Source organism: Lagenorhynchus albirostris, chromosome 5 (genome assembly GCF_949774975.1).
Source record: "Lagenorhynchus albirostris chromosome 5, mLagAlb1.1, whole genome shotgun sequence".
In the NCBI taxonomy this organism is placed as follows: Eukaryota; Metazoa; Chordata; class Mammalia; order Artiodactyla; family Delphinidae; genus Lagenorhynchus; species Lagenorhynchus albirostris.
In genome coordinates, this window is record NC_083099.1 from 136,519,083 (window position 1) to 136,542,440 (window position 23,358).

General features: G+C 45.6%; 1 protein-coding gene across 9 annotated transcripts in view; it reads right to left on the minus strand.

Annotated features, from left to right (window-relative positions):
• Nucleotides 1–23,358, minus strand: part of SETD4 (SET domain containing 4) — an 83,862-nt gene that overhangs the window by 48,688 nt on the left and 11,816 nt on the right. For 5 of the 9 annotated variants that reach the window (XM_060150906.1, XM_060150903.1, XM_060150905.1 and 2 more), the window contains 7 exons: nt 22,617–22,705; nt 20,661–21,090; nt 18,495–18,669; nt 16,937–17,018; nt 15,710–15,790; nt 13,059–13,182; nt 11,527–11,796 (listed from right to left, as the gene is read on the minus strand). In XM_060150906.1, coding sequence (XP_060006889.1) covers nt 11,662–11,796; nt 13,059–13,182; nt 15,710–15,790; nt 16,937–17,018; nt 18,495–18,669; nt 20,661–21,090; nt 22,617–22,705 — 1,116 coding nt within the window. In that variant the 3' untranslated portion in view covers nt 11,527–11,661. Of the gene's footprint in view, nt 1–11,526; nt 11,797–13,058; nt 13,183–14,992; nt 15,165–15,709; nt 15,791–16,936; nt 17,019–18,494; nt 18,670–20,660; nt 21,091–22,616; nt 22,706–23,358 lie in introns of those variants that run through there. The other 4 variants (XR_009540814.1, XM_060150904.1, XM_060150908.1 and 1 more) reach the window with 2 other exon arrangements.

Consider the following 23,358-nt stretch of genomic DNA (forward strand, 5'->3'; position numbering starts at 1 on the left):
TTAGAAAAGAGTCATGTAAGCTTTAAAGCCACAGGCTGAAAGTGAAGATATTTTATGTAAATGGAAACCAAGAGAGCTGAGACAGCTATACTTATATCACACAATATAGACTTTAAGTCAAACATTGTAACAAAAGACAAAGAAGGTCATTATATTGTTATAATGATAAAGGGGTTAATTAATCAAGAGGCTATAACAATTGTAAACATATATGCACCCAGTATTGAAGCACCTAAATATATTAAACAATTATTAATAAAGCTGAAGGCAAAAAATAGATAGCAATGCAATAATCGTGGGTGATTTCAATACCTCACCTTAAACAATGGGTAGATCATCCAGAGAGAATCAATTTTAAAGATGGACTTGAAAGACACTTTCAATCAAATAGACCTAATAGACATGTAAAGAACATTGCATCCAACATTCATCTCTAGCACACATGAAACATTCTCCAGGGTAAATCATGTTAGGTCACAAAACAAGTCTTAATAAATTTAAGCAGACTGAAATCATATTGAGTATCTTTTCCAACCACAATGGTATGAGACTAGAAATCAGTAACGAGGAAAGCTGGAAACTTCACAAATACGTGGAAATTAAACAACACACTTCTGAACAACCAACAGGTCAAAGAAGGAATAAAAACATATCTAGAGACAAACAATAATAGAAACACAGCATACAAAAACTTATGCGATGCAGCAAAAGTGGTTCTAAGAGGGAAGTTTATAGCAATGAATGCCTACATTAAGAAAAAAGATCTCAAATAAACAACCTAACCTTACTCCTGAAGGAACTAGAAAAGGAAAAATAAACTAAGCCCAAAGTTAGCATAAGGAATGAAATAAAAATTAGAATATAAATAAAGGAAATAGAGATGAGAAAGACAATAGAAAAAGATCAACAAAACTAAGAGTTGGTTTTCTGAAAAGATAAACAAAATTGACAAGCCTTTAGCTAGACTAAGAAAAAAAAAAGAGACTACTCAAATTAATAAAATTATAAATGAACTAAGAGACATTATAACTGATACCACAGAAATTCAAAGGATCATAAGAGACTACCATGAACAACTATATGCTAATGAATTAATTTAGAAGAAATGGATAATTTCCTAGAAACACACAACTTACCAAGAATGAATGAATGAATTAATGAATGAAAGAATGAATCATGAATTAATAGAAAGTATGAACAGACCAATAATGAGTAAGGAGATTATGGGTAATCAAAAATCTCCAACAAATAAAAGCCCAGATGACTTCACAGGTGAATCCTACCAAACATTTAAAGAAAAATTAATGCCAATCCTTTTCAAACTCTTCTAAAAAACTGAAGGGGAAGGAAAACTTCCAAACTCATTTTACAAGATCAGCATTATCCAGATACAAAAGCCAGACAAGGACACTACAAGAAAAGAAAATTATAGGTCAATCATCAGAGGTTGAACACAGATGCAAAAATCCTCACCAAGATACTAGCAAACTGAATTCAAGAACACATTGAGGGCTTTCCTGGTGGCGCAGTGGTCGAGAATCTGCCTGCCGATGCAGGGGACACAGGTTCGTGCCCCAGTCCGGGAAGATCCCACATGCTGCAGAGCGGCTAGGCCCGTGAGCCATGGCCGCTGAGCCTGCGTGTCCAGAGCCTGTGCTCCTCAACGGGAGAGGCCACAACAGTGAGAGGCCCGCGTACCACAAAAAAAAAAAAGAAGAACATTAAAATGATCACAAACCATGACTAAGTGGGATTCATCCTTGGGATGCATGGATAATTGAACATATGTAAATCAATAAATGTGATACATCACATTAATGGAATGAAGGATAATAATCAAATGATCATTTCAATAGATGCAGAAAAAGCATTTGACAAAATTTAACATCCTTTCATGATAAAAACTCTCAACAAATCAACTATAAAAGAAATGTTTCTCAGCATAATAAAGGCCATATATGAAAAGTCCACAGCTACATCATACTCAATGGTAAAATTTTAAAGCCTTTCCTCTAAGATCAGGAACAAGACAAGGATACCTACTCTCACCATTTCTATTCAACATAGTACTGGAAGTCCTAGCCTTAGCAATTAGGCAAGAAAAAGAAAAGGCATCCAACTCAAAAACGAAGTAGCAAAATTATGTTTGCAGATATAATCTTAGACATAGATAACCCTAAAGATTCACCAAAAATCTGTTAGAACTAATAAATAAATTGCAGAATACAAAATCAACATCGGAAAGCAGTTGCATTTCTATACACTAATAACAAACTATCTGAAAGACAAATTAAGAAAGCAATCCCATTTACAGAAACATCAAAAACTATAAAATACTTAGGAATAAATTAAGCAAGGATGTGAAAGACCTGTACTTAAAACTATAAGACAGTGTTGAAACAGACTGAAGAAGACACAAATAAATGTAAATATATTCCATGTTCATGGACTGGAATAATTAATATTATGAAAATGTCCATAGTACCCAAAGTGTTCTAGAGATTCAGTGCAATTCCTATCAAAATTCTAATGGCATTTTTCACAGAAAAAGAAAAAAAACTACCCTAAAATTTGTATGGAACCACAAAAGACCCTGAAGAGCCACAGTAATCATGAGAAAGAAGAACAAAGATGAAGGTATCATATGTCCTGATTTCAGACTATATTACAAAGCTACAGTAATCAAATAAGTATGGTACTGGCATAAAAACAGTCACATAGACCGGTGGAACAGAATAGAGAGCCCAGGGATACACCCACACATATATGGTCAACTAATTTTTGAAAGGGTACCAAAAATCCACACTGGAGAAAGAATAATCTCTTCTAACAAATGGTGCAGAGAAAACCAGATAGCTACATGCAAAAGAATGGACCATTATCTTACACCACACAAAAAGATTATCTCAAAATGGATCAAAGACTTAAATATAAGAACTGAAACTGTAGAACTCCTGGAGGAAAACATAGGGAAAAAGATCTTTGACAGTGGTCTTGGCAATCACTTCTTAGATAAGATATCAAAAGTACAGGCAACAGAAGCTAAAATAAACAACTGGAACTGTATCAAACTAAAGAGCTTCTACACAGCAAAGCAAACAAGCAATAATTTTAAAAGTCAGCCTACAGGATGGGAGAAAATATTCACAAATTGTATACCTGAAAATATACAAAGAACTCATACAACTCAATAGCAAAAAAGCAAATAATCCAATTTAAAAACAGGCAAAGGACCTGAATAGACATTTTTCCAAAGGCATACAAAAGTTATATGAGAAGGTGCTCAACATCACTAATCATCAGGGAAATGCAAATCAAAACCACCTCACACCTGCTAGGATGGCTATTATCAAAAAGACAAAAGATAACAAGTGTCGGTGTGGATGTGGAGAAAAGGGAACCCTTATACACTACTGATGGAAATGTAAACTGATGCAGCCATTATGGAAAACAGTATGGCGGTTCCTCAAAGAAGTAAAAATTTAACTACCCTGTGACCCAGCAATCCCAATCCTGGGTTATATCTGAAGGAACTGAAATCAGTATCTCAAAGAAATATCCATACACCCATGTTCACTGCAGCGTTATTCACAATAGCCAAGATATGGAAACAACTTAAAATGTCCTTCAACAGATGAATGAATAAAGAAAATGTGGCACATATATACAATGGAATATTACTCAAACATAAGAAAAGAATGAAATCCTGTCATTTGCGACAACATGGATGAATTTGGAGATAACCCAGATCGAGAAAGACAAATACTTATGATATCACTTATATGTGGATTTTTTTTTTAAATCCAATTTCATAGAAACAGAAAATAGAATGGTGGTTATCAGGGGTTGGAAGGAGGGGGAAATGTTAAAGGGTATAAATTTCAATTATCAGAAGAATAAGTTCTGCGGGCCTAATGCACAACGTGGTGACTAGTTAATAATATGGTATTGTGGACCTGAAGTTGCTGAAAGTAAATCTTAAGCATTCCCACCACACATGTGCGCGCACACGCGCGGGCACACAATGAGTTAACTCTGTGAGATAATAGATGTGTTAATTATCTTGATCTTGGTAATCATTCTACAATGAGTATGTATCAACATATCAAATCATTATGTTGTACATTTTAAATATATACAATTATATTTGTCAATTATTCCTCAATAAAGTTTTTTAAAAAGGCTCCACATGTGATTCCCTTGAATGGTTAAGGCTGCGAACCGCTGGTCCCACCTTCACTATCTGAGGCTCAGAGGCCAGTCACCCAGGACACTGAGTCCCAGAGATGACCTGAGAATCGAAGGTCTGTGCTGCCCATCTCCAACATGCTCTATACGTGACCTGCTTCCTCAGTGACCTCCTGAAACCCCCTCTCCTCTTAATCAGTTTAGAGTCTCCCTTTGTGAACAGGGCAAAGTTAGAACTGCAATTACTTACTGCCCTAATAACTGCTTAGTAGATGCTTTGCAGTCCTGGGTTTTGCCTCACCTTCTGATTCTAGGCACCAGAAGGCGTCCAAATGCTTGTGGCCAGAGCTGCAGAGCTGGACAGGGACCCTTGATATCAATAGGGATCCCCACCCCAGGACAAATTCCTCCGGAATGGGAGAAGCCTGCCTGGCGGGACCACTCTCCCCTTCTTGCCCCTCTAGTAACACCTGCTGCCCTTTATGGGATGTGGGTCTTCAGGGTGAGTGGGAGAGGCTGGAAAACTGAAATTCGACCATAAAAAGTCAGGCTGCAGGGAGACGGCTTGGCCCGCAGGGACTTCCGGGCAGGCCTTCTTTCTCCTCAAAGCTCGGTGCTGCTGGGTCCTCGTGGCCAATGAGGTCGCCCATTGTAACACAAAAATGAGACACAACAAAAACTGCTCTCAGGTGGCCCATCCCTACCCTGCACCCTAGGCTGCCCATCTTTGGAGGCAGAAACAGGTGTGGCTGACAGGTGATAGACTTGAACTCAGACACTCCTGGGGTCAAACCCCAACCGTATGATGTGGGATAAGTCCCCTGACCCCTCTATGCCTCAGTTTCTTCACATCTAATAAAGACATAATAACGTGCATCCCAGAGCCACCGTGAGACCAGAGGAGGGGCTGAAATGAGGACAGAGGCCAAACCCAGGAAGGACTCAGCTCCAGCGCGTCCCTTCTCCAACCCTTCTCAGGCTAACGCTACTGCTCCCCTTTCTCCTCCAACAGCCCCACTCCCACTTTCTGATTCTTCCCTGGAAGAATACAGTTTGGGGAGTTCATTTGGGACAGTATCTGGAAGGAGGATGCAGGAAAGCATAAAGTCTGCTAGAAACAGCAAGAAAATGTGGGTTCTGATGCTAAGTCCATGGCCCAGAGCAAGCTTCTCACTGTCTGGGAGCTTCACCCACAAAATGAGGGGTCAGAGTGTATCACCCCGAGGACGTCTCTCACTGCCACCCTCTGATGCTACACATATTCAGAGGCCCAGGGCCGGAGTCACACGATCGAGGGTCAGGTCTGTCTAACACTTCACCTCAAGAGCCTGTGAAATGACAACTGAAGCCCTGGGACCAGGGACCAGGGCGCAGCCCCTCCTCTGGCGTCTCTAGGTCAGTGGTTTGCAGACAGCGTGCCCTGAAATCACCTGGGGGCTCAACAAATACACATTCCCGGACCTACCTCCCAGAGACTGACTCAGTGGGTCTGGACTGGGCTCGTGCACCCTGGCTGCTTCTGATGCCAGGGTCAGGGGACCCCACCGTGACAAACGTGCTCCTAATAAAGGCTCCTGCTGCCCGCGATGGAGAGCAGCCTCACCGCCACCTTCACATCACTCCACATTCCTTCTCTCCTCGGAGCCTGTTTCCTTTTCTCTAAAACGTGGCTAATAACACGCCCTCTCAGGGTCAATGTGAAGTCAGGTTCCCTGGGCCCTGAGTCTGGTCTTCCATGTACTAAAGCGTCTCTGTTTGTCAAGAGGCCAGTGATCAAGCCAGGAGGGAGCGTGCTTAAACAGCAGGACCGCAGATCCCAGCCCTCCAGATGCTCGTCCAAGGGCGACCACTCCAGCTCCACTCTGAGTCCACGTGATCCCAATCAGGTGAGGGCAGGTGCCCACCTAAGCCCGCCTGTGCTTCACACACACAGTCACAGGAGCATCAACTTTAGGAGAGTGGGGTATGAAGGTTGACCGAGGTTTGAATCCTAGCTGTGTGACCTCAGCAATAACTCTACCTTCCTGAACCTTTGTCTCCACATTTACAAAATCAGGAAAGTTATTCCCGCACAGATCATTGTTAAGAATTAAACGAGGTGATAAATGTCACGCGTGGGGCAGAGGACCTAACGCTGCCAGGCCTCTACCATCATCATCAGACTGACAAACTCTAGCCCTGCCTGTGAAAAAGTGTTAGCTGAGCATGAGAAGAGGGATAGAATTGAATTCCCTGGCGGTCCAGTGGTTAGGACCCTGCACTCCCACTGCCGAGGGCACAGGTTCAATCCCCTCGCCAGGGAACTAAGATCCCACAAGCGCACAGTGGCGGGGCCGAAAACCAATTTAAAAATTTAAAAAAGAAGAGGGACAGAATTCTCCAATAGGTACTAACCCTACTTTTTTTAGAAGAATAGCTTTATTGAAATATAACTCACATGCCATATCATTCGCCCATTTAAAGTATCTAATTCAATGGGTTTTAGTATATTCAGAGCTGTGCAACTATCACCACAATTTTAGAACATTTTCATCAACCCAAAAAGAAACCCCCTACTCTTTGGCTGTCACCCTCCAATCCCTCTAGCACCCTGCCCCACGCCACCGCACCTGCTAATCTACTTTCCATCGCTACAGATTGGTCTATTCTGGAAATTTCATGCGAATAAAATTCTATGTGGCCTCTTGTGGCTGGATTCTTTCATTTAGCGTAACGTTTTTAAGGTCCATCCGTGTGGCATGTGTTGGTGCCTCATTCCTTTCTATGGCTGCATGATATTCCATTTTATGGGAAGACCACGTTTTGTTTATGATCCATTCACCCACTGATGGACATCTGGGTGTGGGGCTGTTATGAATAATGCTGCTATGAATATTCATGCTCATGTTTTTGTGTGGACATATGTTTTCAATTCTCTTGGGTATGTACCTAAAGGGGGAATTGCTGGGTCATAAAATAACTCTATGCTTATCAACCTCTTGAGCCACTGCCAAACTATTTTCCAAAGCAGCTACACCATCTTCCTTTCCCACCAGCAGTGTGTGGGGTTCCAATTTCTCCACATCCTCAACAACACGGGTTATTATCCACTTTTCTTATGATTGTTGTGCTAGTGGGTGTGAAGCAGTAACCTTACATTTTTCTTAAATCTTACTATATTTCTGTGAGCAGTTTTTTTTTAATTTTACTCATAGCCTGATGTTAAAACTACATGGAACAGAAGGAAATTAAACAAGAAAATATCCCCTCAAGGAAAGGTTACAACAAAATGATGAAGACAGAGAAATGCCCTCTGCAAGGTGAGCGGGAACAGCCCTGGAGAGACAGCAGATGGCACTGCTGTACATGACGCATTGTATCGTTGTATGTGGTACAATGACACCGTTGTATGTGGTACACTGTATTGTTGTATGTGGTATGACATTGTTGCCTGTGGTACAATGACCCTGGTGTATGTGATACAATGACACTGGTGTGTGTGGTACATTGGCAGGGATGTAGAAAAGTGCATCAGGCCTTCCTCCTAATCTTCTTGTTCCCTTTAATTCACATGTAACTTCCTGGACCTGTAAAACAAAGCTCTTTTCCAAGTAAACCAACATGGTGGCATTCCTGACAAAGCTCTATATTCAAATGTCAGCTGACAACCCAAAGTAGGTTTTGTTATACTTTCCTCCTCAGGACAAAACTTACTGCTGCCCAACACTAATCTATCACAGAAAATAGCTGCAGTTTACCAACTAAAGGAGGAGCTAAAATAAGTTACCCATTTCTGTGCCCAGACTCCCCTCCAAGGGGGTGTCCAGGTGTTTCAGTGAAAGCCATTGTCACAGCATTACAGCACTGATTTCCTGAAAGGTCATTAACAGTCTCCACCTTCAGGCAGAAGCACTTTAAGTGCCCCAGTCCAAGGAGAGTCTCAGCTCTATTTTTATCTTGAAAGATTTCAGGAATGCCTCAAATCATCCTTCACTTCTTGGTGTCTGCCCCCTCCGGCCAAGGCAGCAGTTGGAGGTTTACCACCCACAAACTCCGGAACCAGATACCAACAAGGGTGGGCGTACTACAAACCGCAGGCCTGCCCAAGGCCTAGGAGAGAGAAAACAAAAAAGGGGGAAGGAGAACAATGGCAGTTGGGGGGAGAGGCGGTACGTGGGAGAAGGGAGCAAACAGTTCTGCTGGTAAAGGACAGTGCAGGCTGCCCCCCTGTGTGGGCAGACGCGGGGTGCTGGCCCTCACAGGGACTGACTGGCAAGGACAAGCCTAGGGACGCAGTGTGTGGCCTCCCTGGGGTTCGCCCTGAGGGCCAGACTGTCCACAGGAGCCACGCGTTTCTTGCAAAGAGTCTGAATGCATTTATACACCAAGGGTCATCTGCAAACTGTAAGTCTTATACTTCTGTTTTCTTTTTTTTTTAATTAATTTTTATTGGAGTATAGTTAATTTACAATGTTATGCTAGTTATACATATACATATATCCACTCTTCTTTAGATTCTTTTCCATATAGGTCATTACAGAGCATTGAGTAGAGTCCCCCGTGCTATACAGTAGGCCCTTATTATACTGCTGTTTACAACTAAGGGTAGATCTGTCATGGATGATGAAATAGCTCTCATTTGTCAATGTCTCCGAGTAGTTGCTTCTTGTCATTGCTCATTTTTTCTAACCACAGACAACTAAAGCATAAGTCCCACATGCGTCTGAGAAGTTTTTCCTGTTGGGGGGTGAGGGGCTTTAATTTCTAAAGGTATAAAGCACTCTCAAGTAAGAATTAATATGTTTAGGTCCTAAATGTCCAAGAATAGGGGACAGGAAAAATAAATGGTGCTGTAGTGCAAGGTCAGCACCCCACGGCTCTGGCCTGTCTTGGCAAATCAGGCTTTACTGAAACACATGGTCAGGGAGCTAAGATCCCACACGCCTCGTGGCCAAAAAACGGAAACGTAAAACAGAAGCAAAGATGGTAACAAATTCAATAAAGACTTTTAAAAAAATGGTCCACGTCAAAAAAACCTTTAAAACAACAACAACAAAGTCAACCTCAACTGCATCTATGAACAGGGAGAGATGCTCAAGATACAATAATGAAGATGTTTTATTTCTAACTCTGATCCCTGAGGTGAGTGGGCTCCGTTCACTTGTTTTTTGTTGAGCTTCACGAGAGGAATTCGCTTCTGGGGAAGGCTGAAAACAGGGCAGGGAAGACAGGACTCTGGGCAACAGAAACGCCGGGGCTGGGGCAGCCCCCACCCCCCATGACCCATTCAGGGATCCCCGAGGCCTGAGGAGCGTATACACCCCCTTCCCACGCTAGTTCTGAAAAGGATAAAAAATACTCCTAGGTAAGGACAGAGGTCAAAATATAACCATGGCCTTAGGTCAGTTTCCCTACACAGAGGCCCAGAATCAAGAAGACGTCCCCACTGCGGCACGGCTGCGCTGGGTGGAGCTGGGTTCCCCCAGGGGCGAAGCGGAAAGAGCTACGCAGGGGGCCCAGCCCTTCTTCCCAAACTGACAGTCACGTAATCCCTGCCCAGCGAGGTGCGGGGACCCGCCCCGTCCTCCTGGAAATCCCCAGAAGCCTCCTGCAACGGCCAGCTCGATGCGTCCACGCCGGGAAGGCACGCAGGCCGAGCCGCTGGGTCCACGGAGCACAGAGGCCAGCCCCTCGCTCCCCGGGCAGGACCCTCTTCCGCCCCGGGACCAGCCACGCTGCGCCTGTGCGCTCGCGCCTTCCCGGGGAGGGCGGTGGGACCGGGCGCGGCCACGACAGCCGGAGGAGGGACCGGCTCCCGGGATGTTTCTCATCCCCGCTCTCACATCGCAGGGCGGCGAGAGCGAGGCCGACCCTGTCGCGGACTCCCCAACATAACCTGCAGTGAAGCCGCGCGCCCACCAAGGCCGGTGGGCGAGGAGCGCGGCCATCGGTGAGGACGGAGGAGAGGCACGTACCCGAGTCAGGAGAGCGCGGAATTCCGGACACTGACGCCCCCGAGCTGTGACCCGTGTCCCCCAGAGGGTCAGCTGAGAGGCACCGTCGCTCTGCCACACGCTAGGTGTGGGATTTCCGGCCGTTTCTTCCGGTCTTTGTTTGTAAAATAGGGCGGCTGTGAGGCTTCCGTAAAACTCCGCGCACCAAGCCCGAGCACAGGGCCTCGACCCAGCGACGCTAACGTTTAATAAACGTTACTGCTGTATGTTTCAACAACGTCCAGTTTTTATAATAAGCACGTATTTGCTTCTGGGATATATGATGACACCCGCTCTGACCCCCTCACAGTTGTTAACTGACGGGCATGAAAGCGCTGTGAGAAGTTTAAATCCAGAGCCAAGATCTAAAAAGTACTAATTAGAGCACACTTTATATAAAACCCATACTCAGAGTGCCGTCAACAGCCTAAAGGGCTTGTATTGTCTTTTTTAAAAAAAAAAAAAAGAAAAAAAAGGAAAGCAAAGCCTGAATTCAAAATGACCAAGTGAGCACAAAACTTTATCTCCTATTCCTCCCAATACCCCCATTAAAATGAAGAAAAGGAGCAGAATAAAAGGGTTAAACACCCACCACAAAGCATGGGAAAGGGACACGGGCTGCACAGAGATCTGAACACATTCTGGGAAACTGTAAACAGAGGGAGGACTGGTGAGGCTCCACGAGTCTCCTGTTGGACAAGGACGAACTCGCTTGCTGCGCACAGAAATCACAGGTAGTCAGGGCTGGAGGGGCCCTCCCCGTGAGCTAATCCCTGGTCCTCAGCGGACCGGGGAGGCGCAGACGGGGAGCGGCAGCACCACCGGGGCCTGTGCCACAGGCCCTGCTGCTAGGTGGGAGCACAGGGGACCCCCGTAACAATCTCGTTTTCAGATGGGCAGTCAAGGACAAAAGATTCAAAGTGAGTTGCTCTAGCTCAGAGCAGCGGGGGCGGAGCCCGGCTGGGAGCCAAGCCGGCTGGGCACCGCCCCACACTGCCCCCTCCGAAGCCACCCAGCCACTCACCGCCCCGTGCTACATGCCCCTCAACACTAACCCGCTGGCATCAGAGCACAGAGCAGCACGACGTCTTGTGCTCTTACGGCCGCTGAGTCAGGTAAGAAGCAGGACACCCAGAGGAAGACCACAAACGGGGCCCCGGGCTGACCCCGGCCCCCTCCCAGCCTCGCCCTCCCGTGACAATTCATTCGTTCCTGGGACGTCTTCCTCCAGGACTGCTATTTGCTTTGACAGCAACAGAAATGCTGATGGGACGGAGTCCCCAGGACCTGCTCTGCCCCTACAGATGCCCTTCGACGTCCCCAAGCAGTCACCACTCCTCCCCACAGACAGACAGAAGCAGGGGAATAGGATTAAGCAGATAACTGTTTAATAGAAACCGTTGATTGACTGTAAATGATTCTATATAAAATAAACCTTAGTTTAAAAATGTTTAAGAAGTCACACCCACCATTGGAGGTGATCACCTGCACTTCGGTGAAGTTACGTAAAAGCTGTTTGCAAACTGGTTAGGGTCTCAGCAGAGGCCTGGAGAATTTTCAGCTCTTCTGTCCACAGTGTTTCTACCAAAGTTAGTTGGTTTATCAAAGCCACTTCTTCATCTTTCATATGAGAAACCTGGAAGTTATTTTTAAATGATTTTCTTTAGTGTAGTAAAATATACATAAACATAAAATTTAACATTTTAGGGCTTCCCTGGTGGCACAGTGGTTGAGAGTCCGCCTGCCGATGCAAGGGACACGGGTTCGTGCCCCGGTCCGGGAAGATCCCACATGCCGCAGAGCAGCTGGGCCCGTGAGCCATGGCCGCTGAGCCTGTACGTCTGGAGCCTGTGCTCCGCAACGGGAGAGGCCACAGCAGTGAGAGGCCCGCGTACCGCAAAAAAAAAAAAAAAAATTAACATTCTGACCATTTTTAAATGTACAATTCAGCGGCACTAAGTACATTCACAGTGTTATATAACTACAGCCACCATCCATCTCCAGAACTTTTTCATCATCCCAAACAGAAACTCTGTACCCATCAAACATTAACTCCCCATTCCCCCCTCCCCAAATCCCTGGTTACCTCTACTCTACTTTCTGTCTCTATAAATTTGCCTATTCCAGATATCTCATTTAAGTGGAATCATACAGTACAGGGTATTTGTCTTTTTGGGTCATGGTTTATTTCACTCAACACAAGGTCTTCAAGGTTCAATAAAATTATTTTTTTTAATCCTAGTAATGTTTTCATTCAAATAAGCTAATTCCTCATTTAATTAAAACATTCATTAAATAAAAGGGAAAGACGGGACTTCCCTTGTGGTGCAGTGCTTAAGAATCAGCCTGCCAATGCAGGCGACATGGGTTCGATCCCTGGTCAGGGACGATTCCACATGCCGTGGAGCAACTAAGCCCGTGCGCCGCAACTACTGAGCTCACGCACCGCAACTACAGAAGCCTGCGCACTCTAGGGCCCGCGTGCCACAACTACTGAAGCCCCGCGCGTCTAGAGCACATGCTCCACAACAAGAGAAGCCACCGCAATGAGAAGCCTGTGCACTGCGACGAAGAGCAGCCCCTGCTCGCCACAACCAGAGAAAGCCCGTGTGCAGCAACGAAGACCCAACCCGGCCAAAAAAAAATTTTTTTAACTAAAAGAAATTTAAAAATAAAAGGGAAAGAGTACCTTAAAAATCTGTTACCAAGAATTCATGCAATAATTTTACCTATTGAAAGGTGTAGACACATGTTAACAGTCAAAACATGGATTACATCAGTGTTCATTTATTAAGGCATTAACAACACCCTAAGAAGGTGGACTATCCCTATCCAACAAGCATCAGTACAAAACAACTTCATCAACACACTTAAGAACGCAATATTCTAGAAGCATACCTTTTGAAGCACAGCCTTACTCTCCTTGATGAAATAATGGCATATTTTCTGGGCTATGTCCAAACTTGCCTTCTCATTTGTATCTGAAATTATTTCCCCAATAAGTACTTTTTTCCAGCATGTCCTAGAACCAAAATATTCAATAAGGTCATTTCAGCAGGTTTTCAAACACAAAGGCGGCTTTTCCACTTGAACACTTCTCCTATTTTTCCAGAAATATAATAAAACTCATTCCATCAGCATGTTCCCTCAAACCTCCCACCACACGCAGGTCCTGTGTTGGAGCAGACAAGGTATACAGGACAGAAGAAGGAACGCCGAGGATAAGAAGCGAGGGAACTGGCGCTCTTTGCAGACAGGGCCTGAGTCTTATTAGCACCACAGTCCTGTGTCTGGCACGTGAGTAAGAAGAGTCGCGTCCACCAGCCATAGGAAGAGAACAAGAGACAGGAAGGTGAGTCCACAGTCAAAGTACTACCGACTAAGGAGCAAAGGCGGAGGTTTTCCTTTTCTTCAAATGACAGCCTCTCCTAAAAAAAATGGCAAACGGAACAGGACATGTTTCACAAAGTAAATGCTCTACAGATGGAAAGAGGAATCAACAGTGAAGCCTTTCTCTACACGCAGGTCCTTCCAATTTTACACTAAGGAAGTCCGTAGGAAATGGGGCTCAGTGGGCTGGCGGGGCCAGCTTTCTGCAGAGGAGGCAAGAGGGGGCCACGGCCAATGTGCCGAGCAGGAGGGGCTGAGTCAAGCCTACAGGCCGGTGAGGAGCACTAAACAGGGAGGAAGGGGGCGGGGGGACAGAAGCTAGATGCACAGAACGCGAAAGTGCACGTGGCTGAGGAGGGAAAGGCCAGGGTGACAGCTCTACCATCGCAGTGGAGGGCACAGAAGTCGCTGAGAAATTCAGAACAGCCCAAGAGCCACACAGAAAATGAAGTCTTAGATGTCATCAGCTTCAGGGATCATGGCAGCAACCCCAGAGCAGATGAGTTCTCGGGAAAGAAAGGAAGTCAAGAAATAACATTAGGGACTTCCCTGGCGGTCCAGTGGTTAAGACTCCGCACTTCCACTGCAGGGGGCACGGGTTCAGTGCCTGGTTGGGGAACTAAGATCCTGCATGCGCGTGGTACGGCCAAAAAAAAAAAAAGGAAGAAAGAAAGAAGGAACGCCATTACTGCGTGCCAGGAACAGTGCTTTATACACAGCCAGTATCTGTTTTAATCTTCACAACCGCCTAGCAAAGAAAGCATTATAATCCCCACCTCAGACACAAAGAAACTGAGAATCCGGAACAGTAAAGCACTCACCCTAAGTGACGGAGCTAATGAGAGGCAGAACTAGCGTGCAAATACCCGTCAGGCAGAATCCCAAACACATGCTTCCTCTGCCACACCACTCAGGTAGTCAGAAAGCACCCAAAGGGAAGAAAGGAGGCCTCAGGAGGACCTCTGGGAAACATCCAGTTGCTTTATTTAATTTGAGGTTGACGTCTCCAAGAACGACTTAAAGAAACTTATGTGGGTATGCACGAGATAAAATAAAACACAAGATGAATGGATAGGGAAAACAAGATGAAGGAAAGAAGAAAGATAAGATACAGCCAGGAATGAGTCAGTGATAAATTGCACGCCTTAGAATCCTGCACACGTGGATGGACCACAAAGTTGCCTCTGAGTTTTCTAGCCAGCGATAAAAAGAAGGAAACACATCAGATACAGAATTCAGTGTCTGTACGACAAAAACACACCATCTGCTGAGACGAGACACAACTGCTTCTGGTGTTGAGACCAGGGGATAGTTTTTCTCCCCAGGTCCCTACAGAAATGGAAGTAAGCAACACTGTAAACAGCAACATCACGGGCACGATGGAATGAGCACAAACTACTTCCAGGCACTGTGCTGAGGGCTGCTTCTAGGCGTTATCTCACCTAATCCTCCCAACTGCTCGAGGACGAGGACGGGGTTCGCCATCTTCAGGAAGTCCTCCCTGTGGTGTCTCTCACCTGAGATGTGCTAAGTAGCAGGCATTACTCCCTGACTCCCTCGCAAGGAGCTCCAGGGCTGGGCAGCACGGCCGCACATGTGACCATCCTTTCCACACTAAGGGAAGGACCAACAGCCTCTCAGGAATAGTGAGGACCTGACCAGGATGCGTGTCTACATCAGGGGCTCCTCCACCTGCCTCCTCTATGGAAATATCCAGGCCTCTCCTTGAGCAGGCGTCTGGATCTGCCCCCAGGACAGTACCAGGGGGGGCCCGGCCAGTGGTCAGGAGCTCGGTCTGTTCCCAGGAAAAACCCACCTGCTCAGAGGCTCTCCTCTGACCAGGGCCAACACGCACACTTTTCCAAGTGTTTACCCTGAACAACGAGCTGCAGGTCACCAGGGGGATACATGTGAGGAGAGACCAGTTCTCAGGCCCGTGTACTCTGACTATAACTCTAAAACCAGAATTCCAGAAATGGTGCAAACCTAGAAGTGAACCACTCCCCACACGGGCAAGTTACACAGAGAATAAGCAACCCCAATATACAAGGGCATATCCTTTCTCCTCTGAGGTTGGGCCTTTGAATGTAAGCCCCAAAAAAGCCAAAGTTACGTCCAAATCGTAACTACAGCTCACGACCAACACACAGGGAACTTACAATTCTTCAGCTTTCAGACATAACAACTTAAGAGCTGTGAGTAACCGCCAAGACGGTCCATCCCATCCAAACGTCAAATTTCTAAAGTAGAAAAAGAACAGATATATGTATATGTATAATTAAATCACTTTGTTGTACACCTGAAACTGACACAAGATTGTAAATCGACTACACTCCAACATAAAATAAAAATTAAATTAAAAAAAAAAATTACCAGTCTGTCATTTCAGTACTTCATTACATCACAGTAAATGACTAAAAATCCAAACATTTTTTTAAAGGGGCCACTAAACATGGCACAACCCATGGTCTTAGTCACAAAGAGAAAAGTAAGTCTGCAAATACTTAAGAATAAGGCCTGAGTAACAAAAAATTCTTTGTGTTTAAAAAAAAAAAGAAAAAAAGTAGGGCTTCCCTGGTGGCGCAGTGGTTGACAGTCCACCTGCCGATGCAGGGGACGCGGGTTCGTGCCCCGGTCCGGGAAGATCCCACATGCTGCGGAGCGGCTGGGCCCGTGAGCCATGGGTGCTGAGCCTGCGTGTCCGGAGCCTGTGCTCCGCAACGGGAGAGGCCACAACAGTGAGAGGCCCGCGTACCACAAAGAAAAAAAAAAAGTAAAAAGCTATTTTTATTTGGTAAGAAGCTGAACTTGGATGAGGGGCCACAGTGAGATGAATGATGAAGAATCTGGATGATCCTCTGGATGAAACAAATGGCAGCCAACAGAGCTAGTGTCCCTCACAGTGCTGCTGGATTATTTAAAACTTAATTTCACCTATAGAAGAAAATCTGAAAGGGAGGGTGTCCAACCCAGTTTATCCCATTTGGCGTGGAATCACCTAGGCTCCTCCCATCCCAAGAGCCTGCATCCTGTTGCCGGGTGACTGACGGCCAGGCTGGCCTGCAGTAGCCGATGCCACCCCACCTGACCACATGTTTGCCACAAACACACTGGGCCACCGATCAGTACGTACGGGGCTCTCCCGGTACAGAACTTGAGACTTCAGGCTTGTATCTTAGGTCCCCAAACAAGTCGCCTGACCAGCAAATTCCCCTCCTGTGTATCCCGCAACATGAAGCACGATGTGCTGCACAGAGTAAATGCTTGGTAAGTAGCTACCTGTCACCGGATACAAGTCGAGAGGCAGCTCACAACTGTAAAAATCCCAGCTCTCAACTTTTCATCAAGATTTCCTGAAGGAATAATTACTGGAGAGAAACACTTACTCTATAAAGTCGTGATCCTCTAAAATGGAAATCTTTTGGTTCATCCGTTTATCTGTTGATGGAAGATATTTAACGAGTATATCTGCATTAAAAAAAAAATCAGGCTGAGATTTAGGGTATAATTCAGGTGGAAGAGAGGGGGGACCCTTTCTTCTCAGCTTACTTTCCTTCCCGTCAGCAATCAAAACATGTGTAAACAATTTCACCTATTTCACATCCAAAAAATCTAGTCTTCAAGCCCAACTCAATGGGAGTATGATTCAGCCCTCTGGAAAGCTACAAGAATTCCAAGGCAGGGGACAAAACATCTGCTACCTCAGCTGCTGCTCTCACTAAGCAAATCAACCCGCGAAATCGGGTAATGAAGACATTAGCAGGACTGCCGAGAAATTACACCCACCAGAAGTACAGACTCTGTACAAACATGAGGAAATGTTTCCAAGACTCAGTTTTTAAAAGCCAGAATTCAAAACTGTCTGGATATTAGTGACTGTAATCATAAACAACTGATAATGAACATGCAAAAATTAACAAAGCTTTTTGGGGTCATAGGATAATGAGGGATTTTTCTATTTCTAAAATTTTTTACATTTCTCTACTTTTATTTTTTAAATGCAGAAATAATGAAAGTGTGAATTTTGTTCAAATTATTTAACAAATCAATACTTCATGGTCCTCGATATTAAAGTTATTCTGATAATATAAGGCTAATTTCAAAGCTAGCTTTCTAAGAGACCCAGCAAGGCCCAGTTTTCGCTTTTCCATTTCATTCTGAGAAATAACATTATTACTTTGGCTACTAATAGGATGGAGTAGTATCACCTTGACCAAGTCTCTATTTCCATTAGAACTTATATTAAAACTACCTCAAATTATACACTCAGTAAATCTCTAGCCATTTCTTCAAAGCCTAGAAAACTATTTCTCTGCTGCTTCAAGGAAGGGGGAAAAAAATCAGCCCCCTATGTACTATTTTTAATACCATATTTGAAATTTTCACAGCATAAATTTAATAGGTAAATCATTATTTTAAAAAGAGTAATACCAATGATGACGCTAGGTAACAAAAGAACATAAATGGAATGCATATTTTATCCTGCCATTAAGCCGCCCAGAGAAGGACTGTGTAACATATTTACCATGTGATTGGTACACCACCTTACACACAGTGGGTGCTTCATAAATATTTTTTACTTGTTGCTCTCTAATCCTATTTTATCTTTAGTGACAATGTCTCAGTACAAAAATTTCCACTTCTTGCCATCTATTAATACTCTATCTATTTCCCTAGCAGTTTCTCTTTTCTTCCATTCTACTGTCTGACCTAATGCAATAAAAATCTCAGTTCTTCTCATCCTCAACATCGATCAAAGCTTTGCTGGTTTTACTTCAACAATGAAATGACGTGGTCAATAAGAATTAGGCTAGCCCTGCCTAGGAGAAAATAAATGATACACACTTTACGGTTTTGCCATTGTGACAAAAACTTAACATAACCACAGATGGGGGGATGGGGAATTCTATCATCTTAGTGATCAGAACCAAAGTTAATTCCAACCTTTTGAGACATAAACACAAGCATGAGGATTGCGGACGGAAACAAATCCATACTCAAGGAGCAGGCGGTGGTTATCGTGAGGGCCATAGCAGATGAGCACCTCTTGGTGTTTCCCACAGCTCACAGCTGTTCTAATTTCATAACAGCGAGTTTCCTCATTAAATGCTGCTTTTACCTAGAAAACAGAATTGTAAAAGATGTTTTTAGAGCAAAGCAGAAAACTAAAAAGATTAAGTGAGCGTATTAATTTAAGCAGGATGCCGCTTTCAAGCACTCATCACGGAATTTATCCACCTGGAGAAAAAATGCCACGTCCGCACTTTGGCCTCTTTGGTTCTCCTCGACTTCCCCCCATCGGGGTGGGAGGGAGTCCCGCCTGGGGGCTCTGAGGATGGCCAAACACACGACACCTGACATCGGACAGATGACTAACGGCAGTTTATTGTAAGTCACCCATACGGCCACACAGGGGCTGCACCTGGGAGCGGAGTGTCAGCAGAGGCCATGGGAAGCAGGCCTGCAGGCGCAAGGGGTGACGCCCTGGTTCCCCGGGGCGATGTGATTTGCCTGTTTGAATAATTTTGAGGGCTGGCAGGGAGTTGACACGCATTCGGTTGAGGACCAGGTGGGCTACAGCCAGTCCGGCAGAGGGCAACTTCCCGCTGGGTGGGAAATATCCGGAGAGGGCGGAGGAACTCACGGTCAGGCCTTCGGGGCCCCGCGAGGCCCAGACATCCAGGCCAAGCATGAAATTTCAGGTCCTACGATACACACACAGCCTTTTGTGAGCAGCATGATGTTGGCTAATACTGTCATATGGATTTTGTGACAGCTTTGTTAGGTAACAGGCAGAGAGGAAAAGACCAAGGAGACCGGACTGCTCCCACAACAAGCGGCGGGTACAAGCACCGAGGCCTTCTCACTAAGCAGCAAACTGCAGTGAGACGGGGATGAGGACCAGGCTGAAATTCTAGCTTTTGTGGCACCTACAAGAGGTCAGGGCCAAGGCCAGCGGTGTCATGTCAAATGCCAGCTGCAGCGCACTTTTTTTTTTTTTTGCGGTACGCGGGCCTCTCACTGTTGTGGCCTCTCCCATTGCGGAGCACAGGCTCCGGACGCGCAGGCTCAGCGGCCATGGCTCGCAGGCCCAGCCGCTCCGCAGCATGTGGGATCTTCCCGGACCGGGGCACGAACCCGTGTCCCCTGCATCGGCAGCGGACTCTCAACCACTGCGCCACCAGGGAAGCTCTCCTTTGCTTAATTTTGTTAGAAATGTATCTTTCTACAAAAGCAAGGAGCAGACAGGCACGGCGATGGCCGCAGCCTAAGAAAGCACAGGGAGGGTCTCCCCTCCATCCCCACGCTCTCGTCTCGTGGGCACGTGGGCTTCTCAGGGTGGCGTGGGTCACGAAGAGGACAGCGTGAGCGCAGGTCCCGCCAGTGCGCCTGCAAGCGCACCCTGAACAGGCAACAGGTTAGCTGACACACAGACATCCTTTGCCCTCATGCCAGGCCTTCAGCCCCGTGTGCCCCGCAGATATAATCATCTCCTTTATGTGCTGGAGCAGAGAAGCCTGGGGAAGAAGAGATCCCCGACTGACTCCCAAAGTGGGACCCCTTAACAATTTCCCACAAATAGCCATCCAGCCAGAAACTGTTGATTGATTGAACAGGCCTACTACGTGCCAGGCCCTGTGCTGAGCACTGGCGTTACAAAAAGTACAAGGCAAAGTCCCTGTCCTCTAAGACTGCAGAGCTCCAAGCGGGGAAGGAGCAAGTCCCTCAGAGATCACGGCAAAATGCTGACAGCGATGCCACCAAGTGTGAAAGGGAAAGAGACAGGAAAGCAAGCTAGACTTTAGCCGCAGGTCTGAGAGGAGGAAGAAGGATGCTGCACCACGGGGAGGTGGGGGAGGGCTAGGGTTCAGGGCATAGAGGGGATAGACCATCTGCAGGCCTGGAGAGCAGAGCAGGGAAAGTGGCAAAGGAAAAGGATGCCGGAGGGGAAAGAGGGTCGGGAAGAAAGAGAGGAGCCTACCTGACAGCAGGTGGGTTTACCAGCTGCACCTCTCCCTGCGGTTCTGCTGGCTTTTCCGAGTCACAGGTTCTACACGTTAGAATCCTTCCTATTGAAACCAAACACAGGTCTCCCGGTTAACGTCTCACCTGGGCGTCAGGGCTGTGGTTCAGCAGATCGAGGAACGGGGCGAGCACGCAGGTGTCCGGCTCTGCGGAAAAGCACTGCCTCGGCGCGCGCTCCATGTACACAGCCCTGGTGTTGACAGTGCACCAAGCCCACAGGAGGGCGCTGTAGCTGAAGATGCTCTCGACGGCCTCCGAAAACAGAGGCTGCAGGGAAGAGAAAAAGTCTCTGGAGGAAGAAACGAACTCCTGCACGTGGGTTCTCTGCTCTCTGGCCTTTGCTTTCAAAGGTCTGGGAAGAAGATTCACCACTTCTGGCTCCAAACAAACAGGGCAGGTGTAGGCCTTGGGCAAAACCTCCAGGTAAGGCTTCCAGGGAGACCGGTCCCCAGCATGCTTTTCTGAAACTAAAAAGGTGCAAAGAGCCAGCACAGGAGATGGAGGAGGCTGCCACCTTTTAAAATGAAAAGCAGATTAAAGGAATTACTTTCATTCAAAATACGGCGTAAGCAAGAGGTACAGACATCCTAGGGCTTACTTCTGCTCCCAGAGGGACTGTGGCCAAGCTCACCTAATGCACCCAAGAGAGGTCTTCCTTCCTCAAGGCTTTCCTCCCCGGATTGCACCCCAGTACAAATGCAGTGAACCAGTCACACTGATACAAGGACTGGCTCACTAACCCGAGCTCCAGCTTTGTTTGCCAGAGATTCTTTCTTGCAAAAGCCTCTTTGCTTCCAACTTGGTTCTCCAGTTTTAAAGCTTTTGCTGGAATTTCACTTGTTCCACTTGGTTAAGGATATAAATCTTGGGGGGTAGAGGGCAACTGGTGGAAAGAACCTAGACGTGCCCCATCCAACACAGTAACCGCTGCGTACATATAGCTATTTCAATTTTTATTTTTTTTAATTAAATAATATTGAAAATTCAATTCCCCAGTCATACAAGCCACATTTCAAGTGCTCTTGAGCCATATGTGGCTGGTGGCTACCGTACCAGACAGCACAAGGTAAAACAATGCTATCATTGCAGAAAGTTCTATCATATGATACTAACCCAGGCAGAAAACTGAAGAGGCTCACTATATACCTGTTACAGATCTAAAGCTTTTATCCTAAATGTACCCATTCTATTGCAAATTATACATCGCAGTGTTTTTATTTGTTACCAATAAAAAGATCACATGTTGCATGAATGTATTTAGGAAAGTTTTCATTAATCCTTCAAAGTTCAGATTCCTAAAATACCATGCGTTCTACTCAAACTTTCAGAAAATGTTAATACTAAGAGCATCCTTGCCTCTACTCAGGCCAGTGAAAATACACCAGCCCTCTTACAAAAGTAAGCCAGGGAAAAAAAGTCCAGAACTTACTGTGGGTTGAGAAACAATACAATCTTTCAACCTTTATAATTTAGAAACCCCTTATGCTGAGGATCTCCCTCACACTGTCCTCAGAAACCCACCCAAAACAGAGACCCCCTATAACATAAGCCAGAAAATAGTTCTCAGCTCCCATGTTGGCCTCCTCTCTTCTCTGCCAAACAAAACCAACTCTCTCATACTGTCAACAGCTCTTCAGAGCTGAAGGGGAATTCAAGCAAGTACAATAAGGGTAAAAATGAAAGAGTAAATAGAATTTGTCAAGACCTACTACAACGGAGGAGAGTGGAGTGTCATGAGACAAGGCACTCAGCCGTGATTTACATCTATTATCCCATTTAATCCTTATTTTCTAGTAAGGTTAGATCAGGATTCAAACCCACATCCCAAGCAGCCTATTAAAACCTTAAAAACGCAGTTTACAATGAATTAAGAATCAACTTCATAAAACAGAGTAAACCTTTCAAATCATTTCAGATATTTGTTAGCTACGTGAAAGGGCTGGGTCCTAATGAGCTACGTCTTGGACGACACACTCTCCAATGATATAAACTTTAAGGGAGAAGCACTTGGCCCAGACAAGCAGGTGAGCAGTCACTTACTTAGCAATATACGCCCCTAAGTAGCTTCTAAGCACTGTGTCCGTGGTGAGCAGGCAACTCTCAGGCAATGAGATAATCATCTGTCCCTCCTTGGCAAAAAGAAAGTAAAGTTTAGGACATCCATGCTTTGGGAAGGACCTGAATGAGTCTTTAAAGCCCTTGATTCCACAATCATCTAATAAGAACCCAGCAGAGCCCAACCACCGATGACCGAAGAGCCCTCAGGGGATGGGCTCCCCAGTTTAAGTCAGCAGACGCAGGCAAGGCTGCTCCCACGCCAGGGATAGATACTACATCCCCAGCAAGAATTAAAGGTTAATTGTGTGACTGACACCCACCACCAGTCAACCTTCCACCAGAAAGGAATGTGGAAACACTGACAACTCGAATCATATTATCCCTTCATTTTCTGACACCAGGAAATAGTGCTACCTATAGGCAACAGACAGAAACCACGCCAAAAAATTCTTCCAGTGAAATCCATGTGTCCAGTGACTATTCCCAGCAATGGCCTACTCGCCATATAACCTGCGCCAAGTGGCTAAAGAAAGAAAGGCAGCCCCCCCAGCACAAGGGTCTCATTTGACCACCTGCCAAAGTATAGCTTTCAGTTTCTCCCACTGAGACAGAAACATAGAAAGAAAAATCAAGATGTCAAGGAAGACACATCAGAAAGAAAGCACTAAGAAGCCAGATATAAGATCCTGCTTTCATCATAACTGGCACCTAAGTTGGTTAAACA